The sequence below is a fragment of the Chelonia mydas genome, chromosome 3, assembly GCF_015237465.2.
Source record: "Chelonia mydas isolate rCheMyd1 chromosome 3, rCheMyd1.pri.v2, whole genome shotgun sequence".
In the NCBI taxonomy this organism is placed as follows: Eukaryota; Metazoa; Chordata; order Testudines; family Cheloniidae; genus Chelonia; species Chelonia mydas.
In genome coordinates this window covers 17,161,472-17,185,632 of record NC_057851.1, presented here as the reverse complement: position 1 = coordinate 17,185,632, position 24,161 = coordinate 17,161,472, and the positions used below count along the sequence as shown (strand labels likewise).

Genomic DNA, 24,161 nt, shown 5'->3' with positions numbered 1-24,161 from the left:
TGAGACAGCGAACCGTGGCCAGTGGGAGCTGCGATCGGCCGAACCTGCGGAAGCTGCAGGTAAACAAACCATCCAGGCCCACCAGCGGCTTTCCCGGATGTGCCGCATGCCAAAGGTTGCCGATCCCTAGGCTAGAGTAATACAAGTTTTTTTGCTGAACCAGTAGTGTGTCCAAAAATATGCTTCTGATCACTCTCACTGTGGTACAGAAGGTTATGACTAAGCCACCAGTGGATTACAGATAGGCAGAATTGGCTAGGTCATGGATATCAAGGATATCTGGGATAGTAATTTATTCACGCCCTTTTTAATTAATAATATTTTTTTTTCTAATAGGTTCAACTTCATTTTTTGCACATTACTGAAACAAGACCTCTTCAATATCCACCGGTTTGCTGAAGATGTTAAAGCGTTTGTCTGTAGCCAGCCTCTTGGTAACATCCCTGAGAAACAACCGCAGTTCTCTCAATGTGTTCTCCTCCTGGTCCTCCATTCGTTGCTTTTCTGTTTCTGACAGCTGACGGGGAGGAGAGGGTAATGCAAGAGGAAGAACTTCCAGAGCACAAAGAGCTAGGGAAAAAAAGCAGGAAAAAGTCAGAAAGTATTTGTAAGAGGGCATGCAGGATTATCCCCTTCTGGACTTGCACAATGCAAAGGGGGGGGGGGGGGGGGGGGATTTCCCATTTTCCTTCCCACTTTTCAAACTTGACCATTTAAACTCCTCCCCATCTCACTCAGTATAATAGAAACATGCCAGTTTGCACACTGATAAACTGTCAGTTGTTAATGACCCTAACTGCATTTCCCAAAACCATTAAAAAGAAAAAAACATTTTACAGTACAAAACTTTATTCAAACAGATTCTCGCACTACTGTGGCTTTATTGTAAAGTAGCTTACCAGCCTGTTTCCTTTTGGGGGGGTGCATTGATGCCTGATTAAGAATTAACTCCTGGAAAAATCTCAGTCTGTCTTCTTCACTTGGTCTTTGAATATAAAAAACCTCTTCATACTGGATTCTAAAGATACACTTCACCTGCAAGAAAACAACGTCATGAAGAGTCAAAGGATTCAACATGTTCTTGAACTATTTGATCAATGTATATTTTAAACACAGAGGATCAACTTTTCGAAAGACGCAAACTGGCCGTACTTGAGAAGTTACCAGACTATTTCCAAAGAAGCACAACGTCTCACGAAAGCTTATGCTCAGATAAATTGGTTAATCTCTAAGGTGCCACAAGTACTCCTTTTCTTTTTGCGAATGCACACTAACATGGCTGTTACTCTGAAACAAGGAAAATTAATAATCTGGAATTGTTATTCAAGTTTCCATAACCTGTAAGTTAAAGGGGCAGTGCAGCAACAGTTGTTACTGCAATGATAGGAGGAGAAAGAGAAAAGAACTTAGAAAAAAGATTGTATGAATACCTTAAGTTTTAAAACAACTAAAGCTACACTGTAGTCGCTGAGTCAAATTCTACTCTTTCTTACACTGCAGTATAATCCAGACTAACTCCACTGACTTCAATGGGTTTTTCTGGAATTATACCAGTGTAACAGAGCAAAATCTAACACACAGTCTAGAATAGCAGGAGCTCCTTTATGGAGATCAAAGAAGATGGAGATCATTCTTAGCTGCAGAGAAAATATTGTCACTTCAAATAAAGACAAAAGGATTTCAAGTTTGTTCTTTCGGATGTTTATTGTGCAAAGATAACGATTGCAAGAATTACTACATATGAACTAACCTTAGACTTCATGTAAGGCAATTTTAGAGCTGAAATAAAATTAATTTAGCAATTTCAATGTGAGATATTTTTAAGTAAATTATAAGAACTAGAGCATAAAGTTCTGGTTATATACAACTGTTCTACATTAAAGTGTTCTATATTCTTAAAAGACACACATTGGTAATGCTTCCACTCTCAAAAAATATTTAACACTCACCTCTTCAGGTAATTCACTATACATGGTTTCAGAGGTAGACAGCAGAAATATAGGAGAAAATGACGGTATGTCTTGCAGCAAAGTTAGAAAAGTAGCTCTCACAGTTTCACTGACAGCTTCCCACCAGTCACCAATATGAGGCATGTAAACAATACTTGGTACAGTTCTTCGAGCTTCACGAAAGATCTAGTAAAGAGAAACACTAGTATTTAAAATCAGAAATTAAGTATTACGACACACAGTAAAAAATGAAAACTTTTATGGGCTTAAGCGGTGCCTTCAAAAGGCATCCTCTCATCAGCTTAATTACCTCAAATTACAATAAAAATGCTTTCCATTCAAGTTTTTGTTATATTGAATATATATATTTGAATTTGAATATATTGTTTGCTTCATCGAATTACTTTAAGCCAGTATGTAATTCCATCCAAAACAGCTACAAGTCAACACCCTGTTTTAATAATCTATTATAACAAAGAACCAACAAGCAAACCACATGGAAAGTTAAACTGTACCACATTTTGCAGCAGAAGAGAAAAATATGAAATGTCACAACAAATACAAGATGAAAGGTCATACCAGCTTTTTAAGATTCGTAAGCATTATATTGGGTCCATTAAGCAGCTTTGTTTTGGTTCAGACACTTGCAAATACAGTGCACTGAGTTGGTTGCTGGTGGTTAACCAAATAGAATGTTTGACAGGAGGACTGACATTTTTCAAGAGCAAGGAAACATTTTAATTAATTAACTTTAAGTTTCGGGTTTGTTTATCTTAGAATTTTAGCAGCTTTGCTATTACTCCCCATGGCCTGCTATTTTTTCCTCATAGGAGAGCTAGTGTTCGGTGTATCTGTTACACCTCAAAATTTCACCCTCTATATCCAACTCTATGACTACATAAAAACTCAACTCAATTACCACTTCCCTTTGTCTTCTGGCAGCCCAGATATTCTGACATCATTATGATAGTAGAGCAAGAAATAATCCAGTTTATTTTAACAAGGTCGTACCTATTTGTAATTTTTTTTTAAACGTTCATTTTATTTCTGGTGGCAGATTCCTCAAGAACTCAAATTGTTTCTTCAGCTTGAGCTGTACTGCCCACAATAACTGCTACAAACTCTTTCAACTCCTTCCTAGTGATTACTATTGATTCCATTCAGTTTGCCCAAAACACTTATAGAAAAGAATGACAACTTAAGGATTCGCAAAAAGAAAACGAGTACTTGTGGCACCTTAGAGACTAACCAATTTATTTGAGCATAAGCTTTAGTGAGCTACAGCGAAGTGAGCTGTAGCTCATGAAAGCTTATGCTCAAATAAATTGGTTAGTCTCTAAGGTGCCACAAGTCCTCCTTTTCTTTTTGTGAATACAGACTAACACGGCTGTTACTCTGAAACTTAAGGATTGTCTTTTTGGTCCTAAGTTTGATTCCAATCAGAAGAGAGAGAGAGATAAGGATGCCATTCCTTTTTTACAACATTACAGCTTTGAATCTGAACTTTGGCCTTACTTGTTTACTTCTTCCAGCCATGCCCTCTTTTAGGTGTTGAATGTAATGTTAAAAATAAAGCTAACACACGTTACCACAACATAAATTGTTTGTGATAACTCTGCGAAGCTTCTCTTCCACACAGCTGCTTGTTAACAGCATTATGGGACTCCAGCCACACACTAAACTGATAATGTGTGCACAGAACACAGCTTGTTTAATGAAAAGAATGTGAATGTACATGTGTGTATGTGCACGTGTGTGTGTAACACAATATTTGCAACAAAACAGAAACTTCCTACTATAAGACAGGTGAAAGACTTCAGTGGCCTTCTAGTGATTCTGTCTACCATTTTTATCTGCCTTAATTGGCATGTGTAAATTAAGGTTTAAAATGACTAAATATATATTGTCAAGATCAGCAGCCTTAAAATTCAACTCTCTCTTATTTCTGGTATCTGTTTACAAATATGCAATTTTTGGTATGAGTTTCTCTCAACACATGCTTCAATTCTTTTTTCCCCCCATTTTCATAAATTCAATCCCTTTGTTAAGTCTGAAAAATACAGTGCCTCTTGTACCTCCCCAAATTTACAGCATTTACTGAGTATTAGGGCTGTCAAACAATAAAAAAAATTGCAATTAATCACGCGATTAAAAAAATAATCGCAATTCATTGCCATTTTAATCGCACTGTTAAACAGAATACCATTTATTTAAATATTTTGGGTGTTTTCTACATTTTCAAATATATTGATTTCAATTATAACACAGAATACAAAGTCTACAGTGCTCACTTTATATTATTTGATTACAAATATTTGCACTGTTAAAACACAAAAATAGTATTTTTCAATTCACCTCACACAAGTACCGTAGTGCAATCTCTTTAGTGTAATTTAAAAATGCAGAATTTTTATTTACATAACTGCATTCAAAAACAATATAAAATTTAGAGCCGATAAGTCCAATCAGTCCTACTTCATGTTCAGCCAATTGCTAAGACTAACAAGTTTGTTTATATTTATAGGACATAATGCTGCCCGTTTCTTATTTAAATCACCTGAAAGCGAGAACAGGCATTCATATGGTACTATTGTACTGACATTGCAAGGTATTTACATGCCAGGTATGCTAAGCATTTGTATGCCCCTTCATGCTTCAACCACCATTCCAGAGGACGTTTCCATGCTCATGATGGGTTCTGCTCGATAATGATCCAAAGCAGTGCGGACCAACGCATGTTCATTTTCATCATCTGAATCAGATGCCACCAACAGAAGGTTGATTTTCTTTTTGGGGGGTTCAGATTCTGTAGTTTCTGCATTGAAGTGTTGCTCTTTTAAGACTTCTGACAGCATGTGCTACACCTCACCCATCTCAGATTTTGGAAGGCACTTCAGATTCTTAAACCTTGGGTCGAGTGCTGTAGCTATCTTTAGAAATCTCACATTGGTAACTTCTTTGCTTTTGTCTACTCTGCAGTTAAAGTGTTCTTAAATTGAACAACACGAGCTGGGTCATCAGCCAAGGCTGCCATAACACAAACAGACTAACACGGCTGTTACTCTGAAACCTAACAAAATATATGGCAGCATGTGGGTAAAACCACAGAGCAGGAGACATAGAATTCTCCCCCAAGGAGTTCAGTCACAAATTTAATTAACACATTTGTAACAGGGCCTCCTTGTCTCAGTCAACAAAGCTGGTTCAGCGCCCTGTGCAATTTATTTATAATTGCGTCCCACCACCTTCATAGAATACCTCGCACCTTTACAAGCAGGGGGAGAGCAATCTCTCTCTCTCACTGCCTGCTTTCCCTCCTTTTCACTTCCTTCCTGTGCCTATGTGTGGGCTCTGGCTAACGGCTTAATTAGCCTTTCTGCCTTGACCCACCCACTAACTAGGCACAGCTCTGTCTCATCAGCTCCAATCTGCTATGCCTGATTGGAGCTGCTGTGAACAGAGTGCTGACTCAGGGTTTCCTACCTAGAACTCTGTCACAGCATTATTTTTTTAACAAGCGTCATCAGCATGGAAGCATGTCTTCTGGAATGGCGGCCAAAGCATGAAGGGGCATACAAGTGTTTATCATATCTGGCATGAAAATACCTTGCAATGCCAGTACAAAGGTGCCATGTGAATTCCTGTTTTCACTTTCAGAAACAGGAAGCATTATCTCCCATATATGTAAACAAACTTGCTTGTCTGAGCAATTGGCTGAACAAGCAGTAGGACTGAGTGGACATCTATGCTCTAAAATTTTGCACTGTTTTGTTTTTGAGTGCAAAAAAATCTACATTTGTAAGTTGCACTTTCACGATAAAGAGACTGCACTACAATACTTGTTGAGGTGAACTGAAAAATACAATTTCTTTTGTTTATCTTTTTACAGTGCAAATATTTGTAATAAAAAATAATATAAAGTGAGCACTGTACACTTTGTATTGTGTTGTAATTGAAATCAATATATTTGAAAATGCAGAAAAACATCCAAAACTATTTATAATAAATTTCAATTGGTATTTTATTACTGTTTAACAGTGCAATTAAAACTGTGATTAATCGTGATTAATTTTTTTAATCGAGTTAATTTGTTTTGAGTTAATCACTTGATTTAACTATGATTAACTGACAGCCCTACTGAGTATAGAATGACTTTTCTGAGAATTTACAAGAACATCCATTAGCGCAGGCCCATACAGCACAGAGGTATTGGGACCCAGGGATTGCGTTCCCCTGCCTTCCCTTCACATAACCATAGGCACACTAATCCAGTATTCTAATCAATAAATCAACTGCAAATTAAAAGTCATTCACCTGAACACCTTAGTTGCTTTGTGTTGCTCCGGCACAGCAAAATAGCTGTAAACTCACCATAACTGGCCTGTATATTCTGGCATAGCAAAGGATCTGCCCTTAACAGTTAAAATTACAACAAAATATTTAACTTAGATACTATATATTTTCAAATCATCAGATATATTGCATGATAGCATTCCCTTTGAGTTTCAGTTTTAAAGATCATATATAAAATTTTAAATTTGTAAAAGACAAGGAAATTCCATGAAAAAAAATGTTAAAAACAGAATTAAGGCTGAGAGTACATAGGAGTAAATTTAGGATTAAAAAAATTACATGATATTTTACCCTTGTGTTACTAATACACTTTTAACATTAACCTTAATACTTTTAAGCAATTTTTTGTCTTGCATAGCTCTAGATGTAAAATGGAATCAGGCATAAGCAACTCAATGAAAAAAACAGTATTCTTAAGCCATAAAAATATTTTAGTAATTAGACTTGATTTTTATGCTTCTTATAAGAATGAGTAATATTTGTAATGAAAGATTTCAAGAAAAGTCATGTTCTCCAGTTCTGGGTTATCTCATAAAAATACATTTACGATCACATCATATTGTAGGTGCACATCTTCCATAGTAGTGGGTCCTCACTCCATATACCTTTACCCCCACCCACACTCTGCCCTATTCACTTCTCACGTCCTTTCTTAATCTCAGTATCCTCTCCTTCATATCTATCTCCTCCTCAATCTTCTTTTCACACAGATGAATAAGGTGTCAACTGAATACTATTAACCCAAACTCCCAAACAGTGACTCTCAGACTTTTTAGGAACATAGGATGTAAATAATAAATCTGACTATTTTAAAAAGCTTTCATGAATACTTTTATGTGTTTATTTCCTTGTCAACGAAAACAGATTTCTGTGCACACACAGTTCAAACAAACCTATAGAAACCAGTTTTCCTCAGAAGTTACAAGGTACTGCATGGCTATAATGCAGTTGTGGCAGCACATGAAGATGGAAGTCCATTCTAACGGTCCCTTGCAAGTCTTCTTCCTTTGGCAAGAATAGGCAGTATAGGAGAATTTAGCCTTCTTAAATCCCTCAAAATTGCATCTTTCAAACTCCTTTGTGGTCACTCTCATGCTCCACTTCCTTCAACCTCAGCTCTACAAATTTTCTATGAAAACGTATCTTCTTTTGCATGCTAGACATAACCCCACTATTGCAGTTGTATGCTCACGATGAAGTGAGCTGTAGCTCACGAAAGCTTATGCTCAAATAAATTGGTTAGTCTCTAAGGTGCCACAAGTCCTCCTTATTGCAGTTTTGTTCTCACCTGATGCAAGACTGCAAATCTCCAGGATCAGTCAAATATTTTCTCATTTGTGACAAAAATCAAACAAACGGATATCAAGAATACACCATAACTTTTGATTATGAAAACTTTTGTTTACTCTCCTCAACTGTTTTTAACGGCTCTGTTCTGCTCCACATAGGAATGTTCAACACAGAATTGACTACATGTCTTGTCTTAGTTGTCACACAGACATCCTGCTGCCCAAGCAGGACTTTGAGACTGATCTAACATATGACTTCTTCAGATATAGAACCTTCTGCTGTTAACCGACTACCAAGACAGATAAAACTGTTTACCCATTCAGTGTCATTGCCATCTACATGCAGCATCAGCAGAAAAATCAGAATTCCTAACTATAAAACTATAAAAACTTTAACAAAAGGTTTTTAATGTTAGCATATTAGAATGTTCCTCTGCTTTAGCTTGCAATGGCACATGCACACTGTCTTTTATCCAAAAGACCATAATTGTGCACATCATACTTTATTGGAAATAAGCTTGAATAAAACCAGAGCTGGCATCAATGCTCTATGATGCTCAGATATTATGTAGACTCACCTGTGCACATGATTCTTCAGGTGTTTTGGCACTAACTGAGTAAAGTGCTGGCAGATCTAGCCTGTGTACAGAGAATTTTTCAAGAGAGTGCAATAGTGCTGGAGCAAGGTGAGAAGTTTGACCAGAACCTCTCTCTCCTGATAGCAGTAATCTTGGCCTATAAGAGGTTGGCTGGTGGTAAGCGGACCTATAACAGAAGTAATATTTTAAAAATATCACCATGCATCATTATGTATACATATATGTTTATCTATACAGAGTTCCTGGTGTTTCAGCTTTTATTTAGTAATTTTTAAAATTTTAATTCTTTTAGACTTTTTTAAAATGTCATCTCAACTATTATGATAATAGAGATCTTCTACTGGAGATCCTACAATGATTGTACTGTGCTAACTTTGGCATGCCTCAGTTGCAGCGCTGATTACCTTGGGTCTTGTCTATACACACAGTTGCAACAGTGTAACTGATTAGAAACTGATTTAATTAATCAGTGCAAAATCTGTGTGGGTATTATTAAAATGATGCAATCCTAGATTATAATCAACTGTCTTAAATCTATTCCTTACCAAGAGAAGCTAAATCAATATAATCATTCTTAAATCCATTTAAAGGTTCACACAAGAGTTTGCATGTGTTTAAAAATGCGGCTTTAGAGTACTGCATTTTTGCGGATTGCAGCTTGGATACAGATACAAATTGTGTATCTGTGCAGAGCTCTGCAGCACACACCCACCCAAACGGAGCAGCTGTCACCCAGCTCTCAAGCTCCAGCTTGGCTCTCTGAATCACGCAGCAGCGGGCTGCAATATGTGGCAATAGTCCGCTAGGAATTCTGTGAGTTGTAGTCCCCAGCTTGCTAGGATGGAGGAGGTAAACTATAACTCTCAGAAGGGAGTGAGCCAAGAACCATTTTGAAAGAGGTGTAGTTGTACTTTAAACTAGCAGGCAGCACGGGAAAGCGTTGTGGAGAGAGTAGTTGTTGCCACTGTCTGTCCCGGCCGGTCTGTGTGCGTTAGATCCGCCACAGCTGCGTAGGAGTGTCTGAACCCCCCACTGTGAGGGCAGCCCTGCATACGAGGGCCCAGGATTGTATACTCCCTGCCCAGAGCAGGGAAGGAAATATGACGGGGGCAGAACAGGCGGTGGGGCAGGAGGTCTGGAGCTTGGCATAGCCCTGAGTCACTGCTGCTCAGTGACCTGTGCAGCCGTTAGTAGAACACTGCAAATCCACGGATATCCACGAACAATTTTTGTGGATTGCGGATCGAATGCGGATATAAACACTAGCTTTAGTCATGTGTGCAGCAAGGCTTTAGCTAACAAAGGTTACTTTTTAGCAGCCCAGAAAAACCAAAAAGACAATATTTTTCATCCTTCAAGTACCTGTCAGCTCTCTAAAAGGAAGTTTTGCTGTTTATTTTCTGGGGGGGGGGTTAAGTGATAGTAGGTGAAGATATAGAATTATCTAAGTAATTTTGTCTGCTCTAAGAACAAAGTGAAATTGACTCGTCGGTTTTCAGAGTTAAAAATATTGCATAGGGGCTGTTTATTTCATGCCAATGCATTTGTAACTGCCAAGACACCAAGATTCAGCAAAGCACTTAAGAACATTCTTAAAAGTTAAGTACATTCTTAAGTCCCATCGATTTAAAAGGATTTACGAAAATGCTGAAGCACCTTACTGATTTAGGGTCTAGTATCCAGTTTAATATTTACCATATAAACTTGTTCATAAGCCGAATATTTTTGGTAAAAAGTGACGCATCGAAGAGTGGGGGTCGGCTTATAAACAGACCTACACCAAAATTTGATGATTTTAAACGCTATGAAATCATTGAATTGAATATCTAATACATTGTTGTTTTGTTTACCTGGAGCATCTGCAGGCATGGAGCTCCTCAGTTCCCTGTGGCCGCGGTTCACTGTTCCCAGCCAACGGGAGCTGGGGGAAGTGGGGCGCTCCAGGTAAACAAAATGTCCCGACCCACCAGCGGCTTACCCTGACGGGCCAGGAGCCAAAGTCTGCCAACCCCTGAAACACAGGGTTGGCTTATGAAAGGGTCATACAGTTTTTACTATTTGTACCGATTCATCTTGGGGGGTCGGCGAACGAACGGGCTAATGAACGAGTATATACGGTATATTGCAAACTTCATACAAATTAGCTTCCAGTTGGGAACACACACTCCTTTAAAGGTTGCAAATGTGAGTCTATCAAATTACTTTGTATTTTTGTTGAAGGGCAAAAATCTTAAAGGAATCTAGCCAGGTATTGGGGGGGAAAGGGGTTTAAAGCAGTGTCTCGTCCCATTAGTATTACTTGATTTGAAAGCTAAATTTTAAAATTAATTTAATTTTCTCTTTATTACTCTGTTTACTCTTTAAAATTCATTCAGACTGAAGAGTGAAACTAGATTACTCAATTTTACTTGGTTTAAGTTTTGGGTCAATCACTTTCTAGTTGCCACGCATTATACATAAAACTTGTCTTTCACTTTACAGATCTGATGGGGAAGATCATAAATCCATCCATCAAAAAAAAAAAATGTATAATGAAATTTAAAAATTAGTTAAATGTGTCCTTTTTTCTTTTCTTTTGTTTCAGCTGAAACCTGAATTTTGGGCCTGCAGTGCTTGACAATGTACCTTGAGGGAAACAGCAAGATCCTATTTTAAGCTAATCAGCTATTTTTAAGTTCATGTTACTGCAAATACTGTTTAAGCATCACTGTTCAGAAATAAAAATTTTCTTTCTTCCACAAGATGGCTCTATCTTGACTGGCCTCACATTTTCTTTAGTGAAATAGGCATCAACAGACTCTATATAAAATATTACTCTAAACAATTCATATTAAAATTAACATTTCTAGGTTTTTGTTGCTGCATCCATCTTAATAAACAGTTGCGTTTCATCCAAATTTAATACACAAATTCTAACCTACGTCTCTGCAACTTTCCTTAGAAAAAGCACTGAAAAACACACAGAGTGAGGAAAAAATTAAGAGGAAGCTTTTTGAAATACACCTCTACCCTGATATAACGCGGTCCTCTGGAGCCAAAAATATCTTACCGTGTAATAGGTGAAACCACGTTATATCGAACTTGCTTTGGCCTCGAGCATTTCTGTTATTAATAGTCACTTCCCACCCCCTGACTGACCCCTCAGAACCCCTGACCCATCCAACCCCCCTCCCCCTCCCCCAGCTCCCTGTCCCCTGACTGCCCCGACCCCTATCCACACCCCTGCCCCCTGACAGGCCCCCCGGCACTCCCACGGCCTATCCAACACCCCCATTCCCTGACCGCCCCACCCCCAGAACCTCCGAACTATCCAACCCCTCCGTCCCCCAAGACCCTCTGCCCCTTATCCAACCCCTCAGCTCCGGCCCGGCACCCTTAACATGCCACTCAGAGCAGCGTGTCGGAGCCAGACACACTGACCCGCCGGAGCATGCAGCCCCACCCCCAGAGCACTGCTTTACTGCGTTATATTCGAATTCGTGTTATATCGGGTCGCGTTATATTGAGGTAGAGGTGTACAAGGAAATCTGACCTGAAACAAACTAATTTGTAGTATCAGATTTAAATGCAACAAACATATATAAATAACTGATATGGTACACTGAAGCTCAATAGTACTTCTCAGTAAGAAAAAGCAGCCAATATGTTGCACACTTCATATTTTCCAAAATGCACCAGCATGTTTGCTTCCTTACTAAAACAGCTGGAGATTCAGGTTTAAAATCTCCATAGCTAATGTCTGAAAAATATCTCAGGGGCTAAACATGGAAATTACATTCTTAAAATGCTATGGACCAAAGGCCAAACGCTACTCTCGAATACCCATAGGCTGGTGGTAATACCACAAAGTCATTATAAAACATTTAAAAGATTTTAGTTAAACTAAGGAGAACTTTCAAGCTAAATAGAGCTCAGGATGCAAAACAGGTTTAACCAGCTCAGTTATGCACTCTTACTACTTCACAGGAGTGTGAATGGCTTAGAAAATTGCTCATAAAGGCTTCAACACAGAAATCTCTCCATAAACATATCCTGGTATTTTAAGCACATTTAGATATAAATATGAAGATGTTGCCATGAAGCACCTTTATAAACCCTTTTTTTGAACTTTAAGTGCAAAACAGCAGGGTATGACCTTGAAGTTTCAGATCTCCTATGAATTTCACAGCGAAATGCATATACTCACATTGTAAAATGAAGGTAGGGTTTATGTATAGCAGCTGACGATTGTTTCTTTGGTGATCCTGAGTGACAGCCCGTCTCAAAAATTGATGAAGCATTTTCATCCTCACTATCGTCTAATATTAGACTTGGTGCATCTGTTCAAAATAAGACGTTTATTAATATTAGAGTTCCGTCACCTCTTGGTACACTTCAACAAACAACAAAAAGACATTGGAAGTTTCTTGGTTAAAAAAAGTTTAATACATACTACCTGAAGTGGGAAGAATATGTCTAAATATCAGAAAGTATGTCTAAGAAATTACTACACGTGATTTCAGTAACCAGTACTACCAAGAATGTGTTAAAATACAGAGTTTAGTCAGAAATTCAAATGCCCTTTTACCATCAAGCACCTTGCCATTTTCATAACCATAAAGATACAAAAATAAGCTGTGTATTACAATAAATAAAACTGCTGGTTTAACTCATTACAAAATGCTTCCTCTTGATTTATTTTGATGCCAGATTCAACCGTTAAGTTATTGATTTGAACTTTCTTTGACTAGGCATAATTGTGCATAATAAATAAGCCCCCAAAATTTCAGAAGTATACTTCATATTTCAATATTTTTCCTAGCGATAAAGAGGACAACTTATGTTTGGGAACATGTTTCTATCACACAAATTTGACAAAGAATATCAAAATGGTCAATGTCAATTCAAGTCAACTTTGTTTTCACATCCTGGGGTCTTAATCTATTTTTGATTCCTTCAACAAGTCATTCTCAGCTACTGAATTTAACTATCTTTTATACAGGGCTTCTTAAATGAAAGTTAAGACTGAATACAACAGAGAAGAAAGACTATGCAAGAAAGTAAACTGAAAAACCATGAGCACATGGAGCCAATCAGAGAAGTCATTTCCAGCATGACTGGAAGTCTACATTCCAAATTAATTCAAGACAAACAGGGATGACAAAGTGAAAACCAACATTGTTAAACTGGAATTAAACTGGCAAGCATATACCAAGTAGCTGTCATTCAAACTCAAACAACAGAGAAAAACAATTCTAGACATCACTTACTTATGCTAACAATCAACTGGAATGTGGCATATGAGCACAATATTTAAAACTATTACATGTAGAATCATAGAACTGTAGGACTGGAAGGGCCCTCAAGAGGTCATCTAGTCCAGTCCCCTGCACTCATGGCAGGACTAAGTATTATCTAAACCAGGCACGGCCAAACTGTGGCTCCCAGAGCCTCCCCCATACTCCCACCATGCTCCACCTACAAGACTGGGCAAGGGGGAGCTAGGGGCTTCTGCCCTGCAGCGGGGTGGTGGGACTAGGGGTTTTTCTCCTGTGGTGGGGTGGCGGGATTAATGGCTTCTGCCCTGCAGGGAGGGAGGTCTTGGGTCTTTAGCCCAGCTGGGGTGTATCAGGGAAGAAGCCCCGCATCACGACAGGCGCTGCCCTGCAGCGCAGGTTGTGCATGTCTTGCAGCTCTCAAACTTCTGAAGATTATTGTAAGTGGCTCGGAGGGTCAGTACGTTTGGCCACTCTTGATCTAAACCATCCCTGAGAAGTATTTGTCCAAACTGCTCTTAAAAATCTCGAATGATGGAGATTCCACAACCTCCCTGGGCAATTTATTCCAAGGCTTAACCACTGTAACAGTTTGGAAGTTTTTCCTAATGTCCAACCTAAACTGCCCTTGCTGCAATTTAAGCCCATTGCCTCTTGTTTTATCTTCAGAGATTAAGGAGAAGAATTTTTCTCCCTCCTCTTTGTAACAACCTTTTATGTACCTGAAAACTGTTATCCTGTCCCTTTCTCAGCCTTCTCTTCTCCAGATTAAACAAACCCAATTTTTTCAATCTTCCCTCATAGGTCATGTTTTCTAGATCTTTAATCACGTTTGCAGCTCTTCTCTGGACTTTCTTCAATTTGTGCACCTCGGGCATCCAGAACTGGACACAATACTCCACTTGAGGCCTAATCAGCACAGAGTAGAGTGGAAGAATTACTTCTTCTGTCTTCCTTACAACACTCGTGCTAATGCATCCCAGAACAATGTTCACTTTTTTTGCAATATTGTTATACTTTAGTTTGCGATCCACTATGACCCCCAGATCCCTTTCTGCAGTACTCCCTCCCAGGCAATCATTTTCCATTTTGTGTGTGCGCAACTGATTGTTCCTGCCTAAATGGAGTACTTTGCATTTGTCCTTATTGAATTTCATCCTATTTATTTCAGACCATTTCCTCCAGTTTGTCCAGATCATTTGGATTTTTAATCCTATCCTCCAAAGCACTTGCAACCTCTCCCAGCTGGATATCATCCACAAATGTTATAAGTGAACTCTCTATGCCATTATCTAAATCATTGATGATGATATTGAAGAGAACAGGACCCAGAACTGATCCCTGCGGACCCCACTTCTTACATCCTTCCAGCATGACTGTGAACCTCTGATAACTACTCTCTGGGAACAGTTTTCCAGCCAGTTATTCACCCATCTTAGAGTGCACCCATCATCTAGATTGTATTTCCCTGGTTTATGAAAAAGTCATGCAAGACAGTATCAAACAGCTTACTGAAGTCAAGATATACCATATCTACCACTTCCCCACTATCCAGAAGACTTGTTACTCTGTCAAAGAAAGCTATTAGGTTGGTTTAACATAATTTGTTCTGGACAAATCCATGCTGACTGTTACTTATCTTATTATCTTCTAGATGTTTACAAACTGATTACTTAATTATTTGCTCCATTATTTTTCCGGGTACTGAAGTTAAGCTGATTGGTCTGTAATTCCCCAGGTTGTCCTTATTTCCCTTTTTATAGAAGGGCACTATTTGCCCTTCTCCAGTCCTCTGGAATCTCTCCTCTCTTCCATGACTTTTTGAAGATAATTGCTAAGGCCGCAAGTTTGTCACAGAGGTCACGGATTCTGTTACTTTCCAGGACCTCTGTAGGGGCCGATGAGGCTGGCCTGGGGGTCGCCTGAGCAGCTCAGGCAGCCCCTGGGCTAACCACACTGGCTGCTGCTGGGGCAGTCTTGGGTCACCGCGCCCCCCTCTCCCAGCAGCAGCAGGAATTTGGGTGTGGGAGGGGGCTCAGGGCTGATGGTTGGGGCACAGGAGGGGGTGAGGGCTCTGGGTAGTGCTTAGCTTGGGGGGGAAGTCCCCGGAAACGGGACATACCTCAGCTCCTAGGCCAATGGGAACTGTGGAGCCAATGCTGGTGGAGGAGGCAGCACACAGAGCTGCCTGGCCATGCCTCTGCCTAGGAGCTGAGGGAAAAGGATGTTGCCACTTCCAGGGAGGCATGGAGCCAGGTAGGGAGCCTGCCAGCTCCGCCCCCATCCCAGCACCAGTGGGGGTCCTGGGCTGTACACTGCCGCTCCCCCAAGTGCCCACAGCATGCCCCGGGCCACCCCCCGTTGCACCACCCACCCCCCAAGATTTAATCAGGGGTATATAGCACAAGTCACGGACAGGTCACGGGCCATGAATTTTTGTTTGACTTTTACTAAATATACCCATGACTAAAACGTAGCCTTAATAATAGCTAATGACTTAGATATCTCCCCAGTCAGCTCCTTGAGTATTCTAGGATGTATTTCACCAGGCCCTGGTGAGTTGAAGACATCTAACTTGTCTAAGTAATTTTTCACTTGTTTGTTTCCTATGATCCAATTTCATTTTCACTAGCATCCACTATATTAAACGTCCAGTTGCTACTAATCTTTGCTAACCTTTTCTGGTGAAAACAAAAAAGTCATTTAGCACTTCTGCCATTTCCACATCAAAATGGATTTTGCTGCTTTTTATGCAGACTGCACTTAACATTCAATCTTTTCTTTGGCTTAACTGGATGACACTTGGTCTATACTAGCAACCTATGTCAGTATAACTAAGTCATTCAGAAGACTGAAAAATCCACATACTGTGACCACATATCTATTCAGGGGACACCATCATAGGGCCTAATCACATCAGCCACACTATCAGAGACTCATTCACCTGCACATCTACCAATGTGATATATGCCATCATGTGTCAGCAATGCCCCTCTGCCATGTACATTGGCCAAACCGGACAGTCTCTACGTAAAAAAATAAATGGACACAAATCAGACCTCAAGAATTATAACATTCAAAAACCAGTAGGTGAATACTTCAATCTCTGGTCACTCGATTACAGACCTAAAAGTGGCAATTCTTCAACAAAAAAACTTCAAAAACAGACTCCAATGAGAGACTGCTGAATTGGAATTAATTTGCAAACTGGACAACATTAATTTAGGATTGAATAAAGACTGGGAGTGGATGTGTCATTACACAAAGTAAAACTATTTTCACCCCCTACTGTTCCTCACACGTTCTTGTCAACTGCTGGAAATGGCCCACCTTGATTATCACTACAAAAGGTCCCCCCCCGCTGGTAATAGCTCACCTTACCTGATCACTCTCATTACAGTGTGTATGGTAACACCCATTGTTTCATGTTCTCTGTGCATATAAAATCTCCCCACTGTATTTTCCACTGAATGCATCTGATGAAGTGAGCTGTAGCTCACGAAAGCTTATGCTGAAATAAATTTGTTTGTCTCTAAGGTGCCACAAGTACTCCTTTTCTTTTTGCAGATACAGACTAACACATCTGCTACTCTGAAACCAGTTAAACAGATCTAATTCCCGGTGCAGACAGTGCTATGTCGACAGGAGGGTTTCTCCTGTCAACATAGCTACCACCTCTCAGGGAGGTGGATCACCTACACTGATGGGAGAAGCCCTCCTGTTGGCATAGGTAGTGTGTTCGCTGAAGCAGCACAGCGGTATCGGTACAGGTGAGCCACTGAAGCTTAAGTGTAGATAAGCCCTAAAAAGAGGGTAAACAAAATCAGGGGTGGATGAAATTTCAAAAGAAACTTAGGTTCTCACACATTCAAAGATGAAATACCTACAAAGAACCTTTAATCAACTTATCCAAAATGCATTTAAAACTACTAACAGCAACATATACCAGAAGAATTGCTTCTTCGGGCGGGATAAAAAAAAAAAAAAAAAAGGAGATGTTGCATTATACATCATGGATAAAATATACATTTGTTCTGAGGTCCAGAAGGAGGTGAGAAGCAGAACAGTTGAAAGTCTCTGGGTAAAGATAAAAGGAGTGAAAAATTAAGGGTGATGTCATGGTATGGGTATACCTCAGACCACCAAATCAAGAAGGGGAAGTGGATGAGACATTTCTACAACAAACAACAGAAATACCCAAAACACAAAAGACTTGGTACTAATGGGGAACATTACCTAGACATCTGTTGGCAGAACACAAAATGTCCAATAAGTTCTTGCAATGTATTGGGGATAACTTTCTGAAACAAAAAGTGGAGGAAGAAACGAGTGGGATGGCCATTGTGTAGACTTCATTCTGACCAACAGGGAGGAATTGGTTACAAATCTGAAGGTGGAAAGCAATTTGGGTGAAAGTGACCATGAAATGCCAGATTTCATGATTCTAAGTAAAGGAAGGAATGAGAGCAACAGAATAAGGACAATGGACTTCAAAAAAGCAGACTTTAACAAACTCAGAGAATTAGTAGGTAAGGTTCCATGGAGACAAAATCTAAGGGAAAGGTCGTCAGCCGAGCACAATAAGACCATGTTAAAGGCAAAACTGCAAACCATCCCAATGCAAAAGAAAGACAGGAAGAATAGTAAGATGCCAATATGGCTCCATCAGGAGCTCTTAAATGACCTGTAAATCAAAAAGGAATCCTACAAAAAGTGGAAATATGGACAAAGTGCTACGGTGGAGTACAAAAGAATAGCATTAGAATGTAGGGACAAAATCAGAATGGCTCAGGCACAACATGAGTTACAACTTGTGAGGGACATAAAAGACAAGAAAATGATGTTCTTCAAATACATTAGGATCAAGAGAATGACAAAGGAGAGTGCAGGTCCTGCATTTAGTGGGCAAAGAGAGCTAACTGATTACATCAAAGAAGCGGAAATGTTTAATGCCTATTTTGCTAAAATGGTTAATAGTATGTTAGAAAACTGTGTAATGAATTGTTAGAGAAATTAATATTATATATACACATTATTATAAGACTGTAAAGGAATCTGTAAATTTTGAATGTGACTCTGCTGATACATCATTTCAGAAATTAACTGAAACAGCTTCAGGGTTGTGTAAACCATGAAACCTGGTTTGAGTGTCTTAGTTGTAAAATCTTTGGTCTGTGCAAATAGGGTAAAGCAGAGTGTCTCCCCAACCAACTAGACAAGCCAAAAATCCCAAACAAAAACAGACCAATAAGAAGGATAACTATTGTAAGATATATTTCAGAGTAGCAGCCGTGTTAGTCTCTATCCGCAAAAAGAAAAGGAGGACTTGTGGCACCTTAGAGACTAACAAATTTATTTGAGCATAAGCTTTCGTGAGCTACAGCTCACTTCATCGGATGCATTCAGTAGAAAATACAGTGGGGATATTTATATACACAGAGAACATGAAACAATGGGTCTTACCATACACACCGTAACGAGAGTGATCAGGTAAGGTGAGCTATTACCAACCGGGGGGTGGGGGGGGAGAACCTTTTGTAGTGATAATCAAGGTGGGCCATTTCCAACAGTTGACAAGAACGTCTGAGAAACAGCAGGGGTAATGTATAGGTAATAATAGCGCTGTCCTAAAACATACAAAATAAAGGTTAAGAGAAACTATTTAAGCCTAAATTGAAGTGGATCTTGGTTTTCCTCCAATAGTGACCAGATACTCAACACAATATTAACTTCAATGGTGAAGGAACACAACCCAAAATAGGGAAAAACAGGTCAAAGAATGTTTAGATATGTTTGATGTATTCAAGTTGGCAAGGCCTGATGAAATTCATCCTAGGGTAATTAAGGAACTAGCTGAACTAATCTCAGCACTATTGGCAATTATCTTCAAGAACTCAGTGAAGGACAGATGATGTCCCAGCGAACTGGTGAAGGGAACACAGTACCCATCTTTTAAAAGGGGAACAAAGAACACACAGGGAATTTCAGACCAGTCAGCCTAACTTTCATACCTGGAGAGATACTGCAACAAACTATTAAACAATCAGTTTGTAAGCACCTAGAAGATACTAGAGTTAGGAGTAGCCAGCATGGATCTGTCAAGAACAAATCTTGCCAAAGCAACCTAATTTCCTTCTTTGGCAGGGTTACTGGCCTAGTGGATGGAGTAAAGCAGTAGGCAGGATATATCTTGATTTTAGGGTATGTCTACACTGCAATTAAACACCTGTGGCTGGCCCATCAGCTGACTCAGGCTCATAGGCTCAGGTTATTGGGCTGTTAAATTGCAGTGTAGATGTTCAGGCTCAGGCTGAAGCCTGGCACCCCATGAGGGTCAAATGTAAGACACGGGAGGTAACTGTCCCACTCTGCTCAGCACTAGTTAGACCTCAGCTGGAGTTCTGTGTCCAATTCAGGGTGCCACACTTTTGGGAAAGATATGGACAAATTAGAGACAGCCCAGAGGAGAACAGCAACATGGTAAATGGTTTAGAAAACTTGACCTCTCAGGAAAGATTTAAAAATGGGCAGGTTTAGTCTTGAGAAAAGAAAACTGAGGGAATACCTGATAACAGTCTTCAAATATATAAAAGAGAATGGTGTTATAAAAGAGAACGGTGATTAATTGTTCTCCATGTCCCAGAGAAGAAGTAATCAGCTTAATCTGCAGCAAGGAAGATTTAGGTTAGATATTAGGAAAAACTTTCTAATTATAAGGGTACTTACACTCTGGAACAGGCTGCTGAGGGAGTGTGCAGAATTCCCATCACTGGATGTTTTTAAGAACATGCTTGACAAACACCTGTCCGGGATGGTCTAGGTTCACTTGGTCCTGTCTCAGTGCAGGACGCTGGACTTGGTAACTTCTTGAGCTCCCTACCAGCCCAACTTTTCTATGATTCTATCTGTTTATGACTAATACTCAAGCTCAATGAAAACTTCCAAACTCTCTTTAGTAAAAATAAGGAGAGATCAGTAGGAAGGAAAACAAACAAATATATAGACCATTTAGCCAATAAACATAAAGGAGTCTTTAGAACAAACTTTTTGTCATTGACTGCTTGGAAAGTGCCAGCACCAGAGCAAAAGCAACACCACACAGACTTTGAAAAAACATGACAAAAAGAGTGATGCTTTTCTCGTAAGAGTATCAATAACAAATGGGTTCTAAGGTAGCTATTTCCTGGAAGTTAACAACTGGGTTTGTTAAGGAAGCTCTGGAGAAGAACTTAAGTAATTCAAGCCAGAGACTGCTCTAGAGTAGGGAACTAGAAGTCAGAACTCCAGGATTCATGGCTCTGTCACTCACTTGCTTTGTGACATTGTGCAAGTCATTACTTCTCTGCATTTTGGTTTATCCATATCCATTCATAAAGTAAATATATTACCATGCCCCTTTTCAGATTCTGTACTAACACTAAAAAGTACTAAGCGTATGTTAAAGTAAGCAAACAATAAGGGCTGAAATTCTCAACTACTCCTGCCAGTAACTAACTTTCAAGAAATGATCTGGGTCATTGCTTAAACATAACTAAGCGCCTGACCAGGCACTGCCACAGACACTTCATTGCAGCCTGGACTCACCCCTTCACCAACAATGGGAAGTGTGACTGGGGAGCTCTACCTCTTACCCATATATCTCTTCCCAGACAGCAGGGACTCAGCACCAGGGCCAGGAGCTGCCAGAGTTACTTTGACATAGTCTTATCCCATCCCCACAATAGTAATCTCATTAGCAAACACAAATTCATCTACTCTCTCTCTCTCTCCTCCAGATATGCCTCCTTCTGTCCAAACTAAAATCTCAGCCTGTTTCTCTGACATTTCCTTGTGGATATCACGTCAGCTCAAGTTCAACATAGTTTAAACAGAAATCTTAATCTTCCCCCGCCTAAGCTGTCCCCGTCCCTTCTAAATTACTGTGGACAGTAACACCATACTTTGTCATTCAGGCCCATAACTTGGATTCATCTTCGACCCAAGACCTCTCTAGATCCTCACATCCTGTGTGTTTAAATCTTGCAGATTCTTGCTACACAGCATCTCTAAGACATGGCCTATCCTATACATGCAGACAGCTAAAATTCTTGTGCAGGTTCTCATCATCTTGTGTCTTGGTTACTGCAACATCCTCTTCTCTTGCCTTGACAAATGCAACTACACACATCCATTCAAAACGCTGCTTCCCCCACTCACAGCCATTCAAAATCCTGCTGCAAACATCATTTTCCTAGCCTGTCATTTTGACAGTATCACCCTTTTCTTTTAATCCTTCCATTGGCTCCCCTTTCTCAAACGTATAAAAAAAAGTTACTCACCTTCTGTAACTACTATTCTTCTATGTGTGTTGCTCATATCCACTCCAATGTAGGTTTGCACTTCCCCTGAGCACCACCGCTGGAAAGCTTTTCCTCCAGTGGTATCCGTCAGGTTGGCTCTGGTGCCCCCCGGGGTCGTGCTCTGGTATAAAGGATCCCACCAACCCGCAGCCCCCCTTTCTTGACAGCTAACTCTGACAGAGCGGGGTAGAGGGGGTTGGAATGGACATAAGCAACACATCTCAAAGAACAACAGTTACAGACGGTTAGTACCATTTTTTCTTCAAGTGCTTGCTCGTGTCCATTCCAACATTGGTGACTCCCAAGCAGTTGTGCAGCTGGAAGGTTCAGAGTTTATTGGCACACTGATTGCAATACTGCTTGGCCAAATCCAGCATCGTTTCTAGCCTGTTGGGTGATGGCACAGTGAGATGTGAAAGTATGAAATGATGACCACTTTGCCATTCTACAACTGTCCTTCTAGGACAGAACTTGTACCATGAAAGCTGCCACAGATGCTTGGGCCCTTGCGGAACGTGGTGTCAGGGCAGGAACCTTTGAGAGATCGTAGCACATGCGGATACAGGAAATTCTCTGGGCTGAGACTGGGAGACCTTTCACCACCCTGCATGCAATGGCCATGAATAGTTGAGTAGATTTCCAAAATGATTTAGTCCTTTCTATGTAGGGGGCGGCTAGCGCACATTTGACATCCAGTAAGTGGAGACTCTGATCCTGTCTGTTGGCATGTGGTTTTGGATAGAAGACCGGTAGTAAGATATCCTGGTTACTATGGAACTGTGAAACCACCTTTGGAAGGAAGGCTGGATGTGGAAGCAATTGGACCTTCTCCTTGAAGAATACCATGTAAGGTGGTTCTGAAGTGAGAGCCCGGATCTCCGAGCTCCATCATGAAGACGACAACTGCAGGATAGGAAGAGCAGAGAGCACATTGCCAATGGTTCAAATGGCGGCGCTGTCAGTCTTGACAATACGAGGTTGAAATTCCAGGGAGGGATTGGTTGCCATACCTGAAGGTATAATCTCTCAATATCCTTAAGAAACCAACTACAGATGGAGTTTGAGAACACAGAATGGTCGTTCACCCATGCGTGAAAAGCCAAGATTGCAGCCACATGGACCTTAATAGATGACACAGTTAGCCCATGTTGTTTCAGGGGGAGTAAATAGTCTAGAATGAATGGTACTGTTGATTGTGTAGGTGAGACACTACTGTGTAAACCAGATCAAGAACCTTTTCCACTTTGCCAGGTAAGTGGCTCTAGTGAAGGGTTTTCTGCTTCCTAAAAGCATCCTCACGAAGTGTAGAGCATGTTAGCTCTGTGGGGTTCGGCCACGAAGCTTCCAGGCTGTGAGGGACTTGAGGTTCAGATGATGGAGATGGCCGTGGTCCTGGGAAATCAGGTCTGGAAACAGAGGTAGACATATTAGTTAGTGTTTACGCCAAGAGGTCTAGGAATGTGGTGAAACAGTGCTGGTGGGGCCAAGTCGGGACTATCAGAATGACTTGTGCTTGGTCCCTTCTGATCTTCAGCAAACCTCGTGTATGAGAGGAATGGGAGAAAAGGCATAAAAGAGATGACCCATCCAAGGAAGGAGGACGTAATCTGCGAGAGACCCAGGGCTCTGACCCAGGAAGGAACATAACTGAAGATAGAGCTGTTCGCAACGAAGTACAACAGGAAGTATCTAGAGATTACCCACTTCTGGAAAATGGCTTTCACAACATATGGATGGATGGACCACTTGTGGTTGGAGAACAACCTGCTGATCTGATCCGCTAGCTCATTCTGTGATTCTGGCAGATAGGAGGATCGAGGGAGCTATGCAGAATTCCCACAAGCAAAGTGCTTCCTGGCACAGGTGAAAGGAGCGCACTCCTCCCTGCCCAGTGATATAAAACGTCACTGTTGTGTAGTTTGTGACACGTACTTGCCCTCCACATGGGGTTGAAATGTCTGGCAGGCCCAGCATACCGCCCTGAGCTCCCTGGCATTGATGCGCAACAAGAGCTCTTCCAGAGACCAGAGGCCCTGCGTTCTGAGGGACCCCAAGTGAGCTCCCCCCAGCTCATTGGTGAAATGTTTGTGACAAGAGACACTGATGGCTGGGGTCTTGAGAATGGGACTCCTACACACACTGCCAGCAGATCCAGCCACCAGTGGAGGGATGCAATCACTGATGGGGGAACTGTGATGACTGTGTCTAAGTGGTGTCGGCTTGGTGAGTATACAGATGCCACCCACCCCTGGAGGGGTCTGAACTTAAGTCTCGCATGCTGCATCACATAGTTGCACGATGTCACGTGGCCCAAGAGCTTCAAGCAGTTTCCTGCTGTGGTAATGGGTTAATTTCTGAGACTCTCTATAAGCATCCC

The 24,161-nt window shown here is 40.6% G+C and overlaps 1 protein-coding gene across 8 annotated transcripts in view; it reads right to left on the bottom strand.

The window, feature by feature from the left end:
* The window catches only part of ATAD2B (ATPase family AAA domain containing 2B), a 165,226-nt gene that overhangs the window by 58,463 nt on the left and 82,602 nt on the right, over window positions 1-24,161 (bottom strand). For 7 of the 8 annotated variants that reach the window (XM_037893978.2, XM_037893986.2, XM_037893982.2 and 4 more), the window contains 5 exons: window positions 12,377-12,509; window positions 8,170-8,356; window positions 1,950-2,135; window positions 900-1,035; window positions 374-570 (listed from right to left, as the gene is read on the bottom strand). In XM_037893978.2, coding sequence (XP_037749906.1) covers window positions 374-570; window positions 900-1,035; window positions 1,950-2,135; window positions 8,170-8,356; window positions 12,377-12,509 — 839 coding nt within the window. The remainder of the gene's footprint in view (window positions 1-373; window positions 571-899; window positions 1,036-1,949; window positions 2,136-8,169; window positions 8,357-12,376; window positions 12,510-24,161) is intronic. The other variant, XM_037893980.2, reaches the window with a different exon arrangement.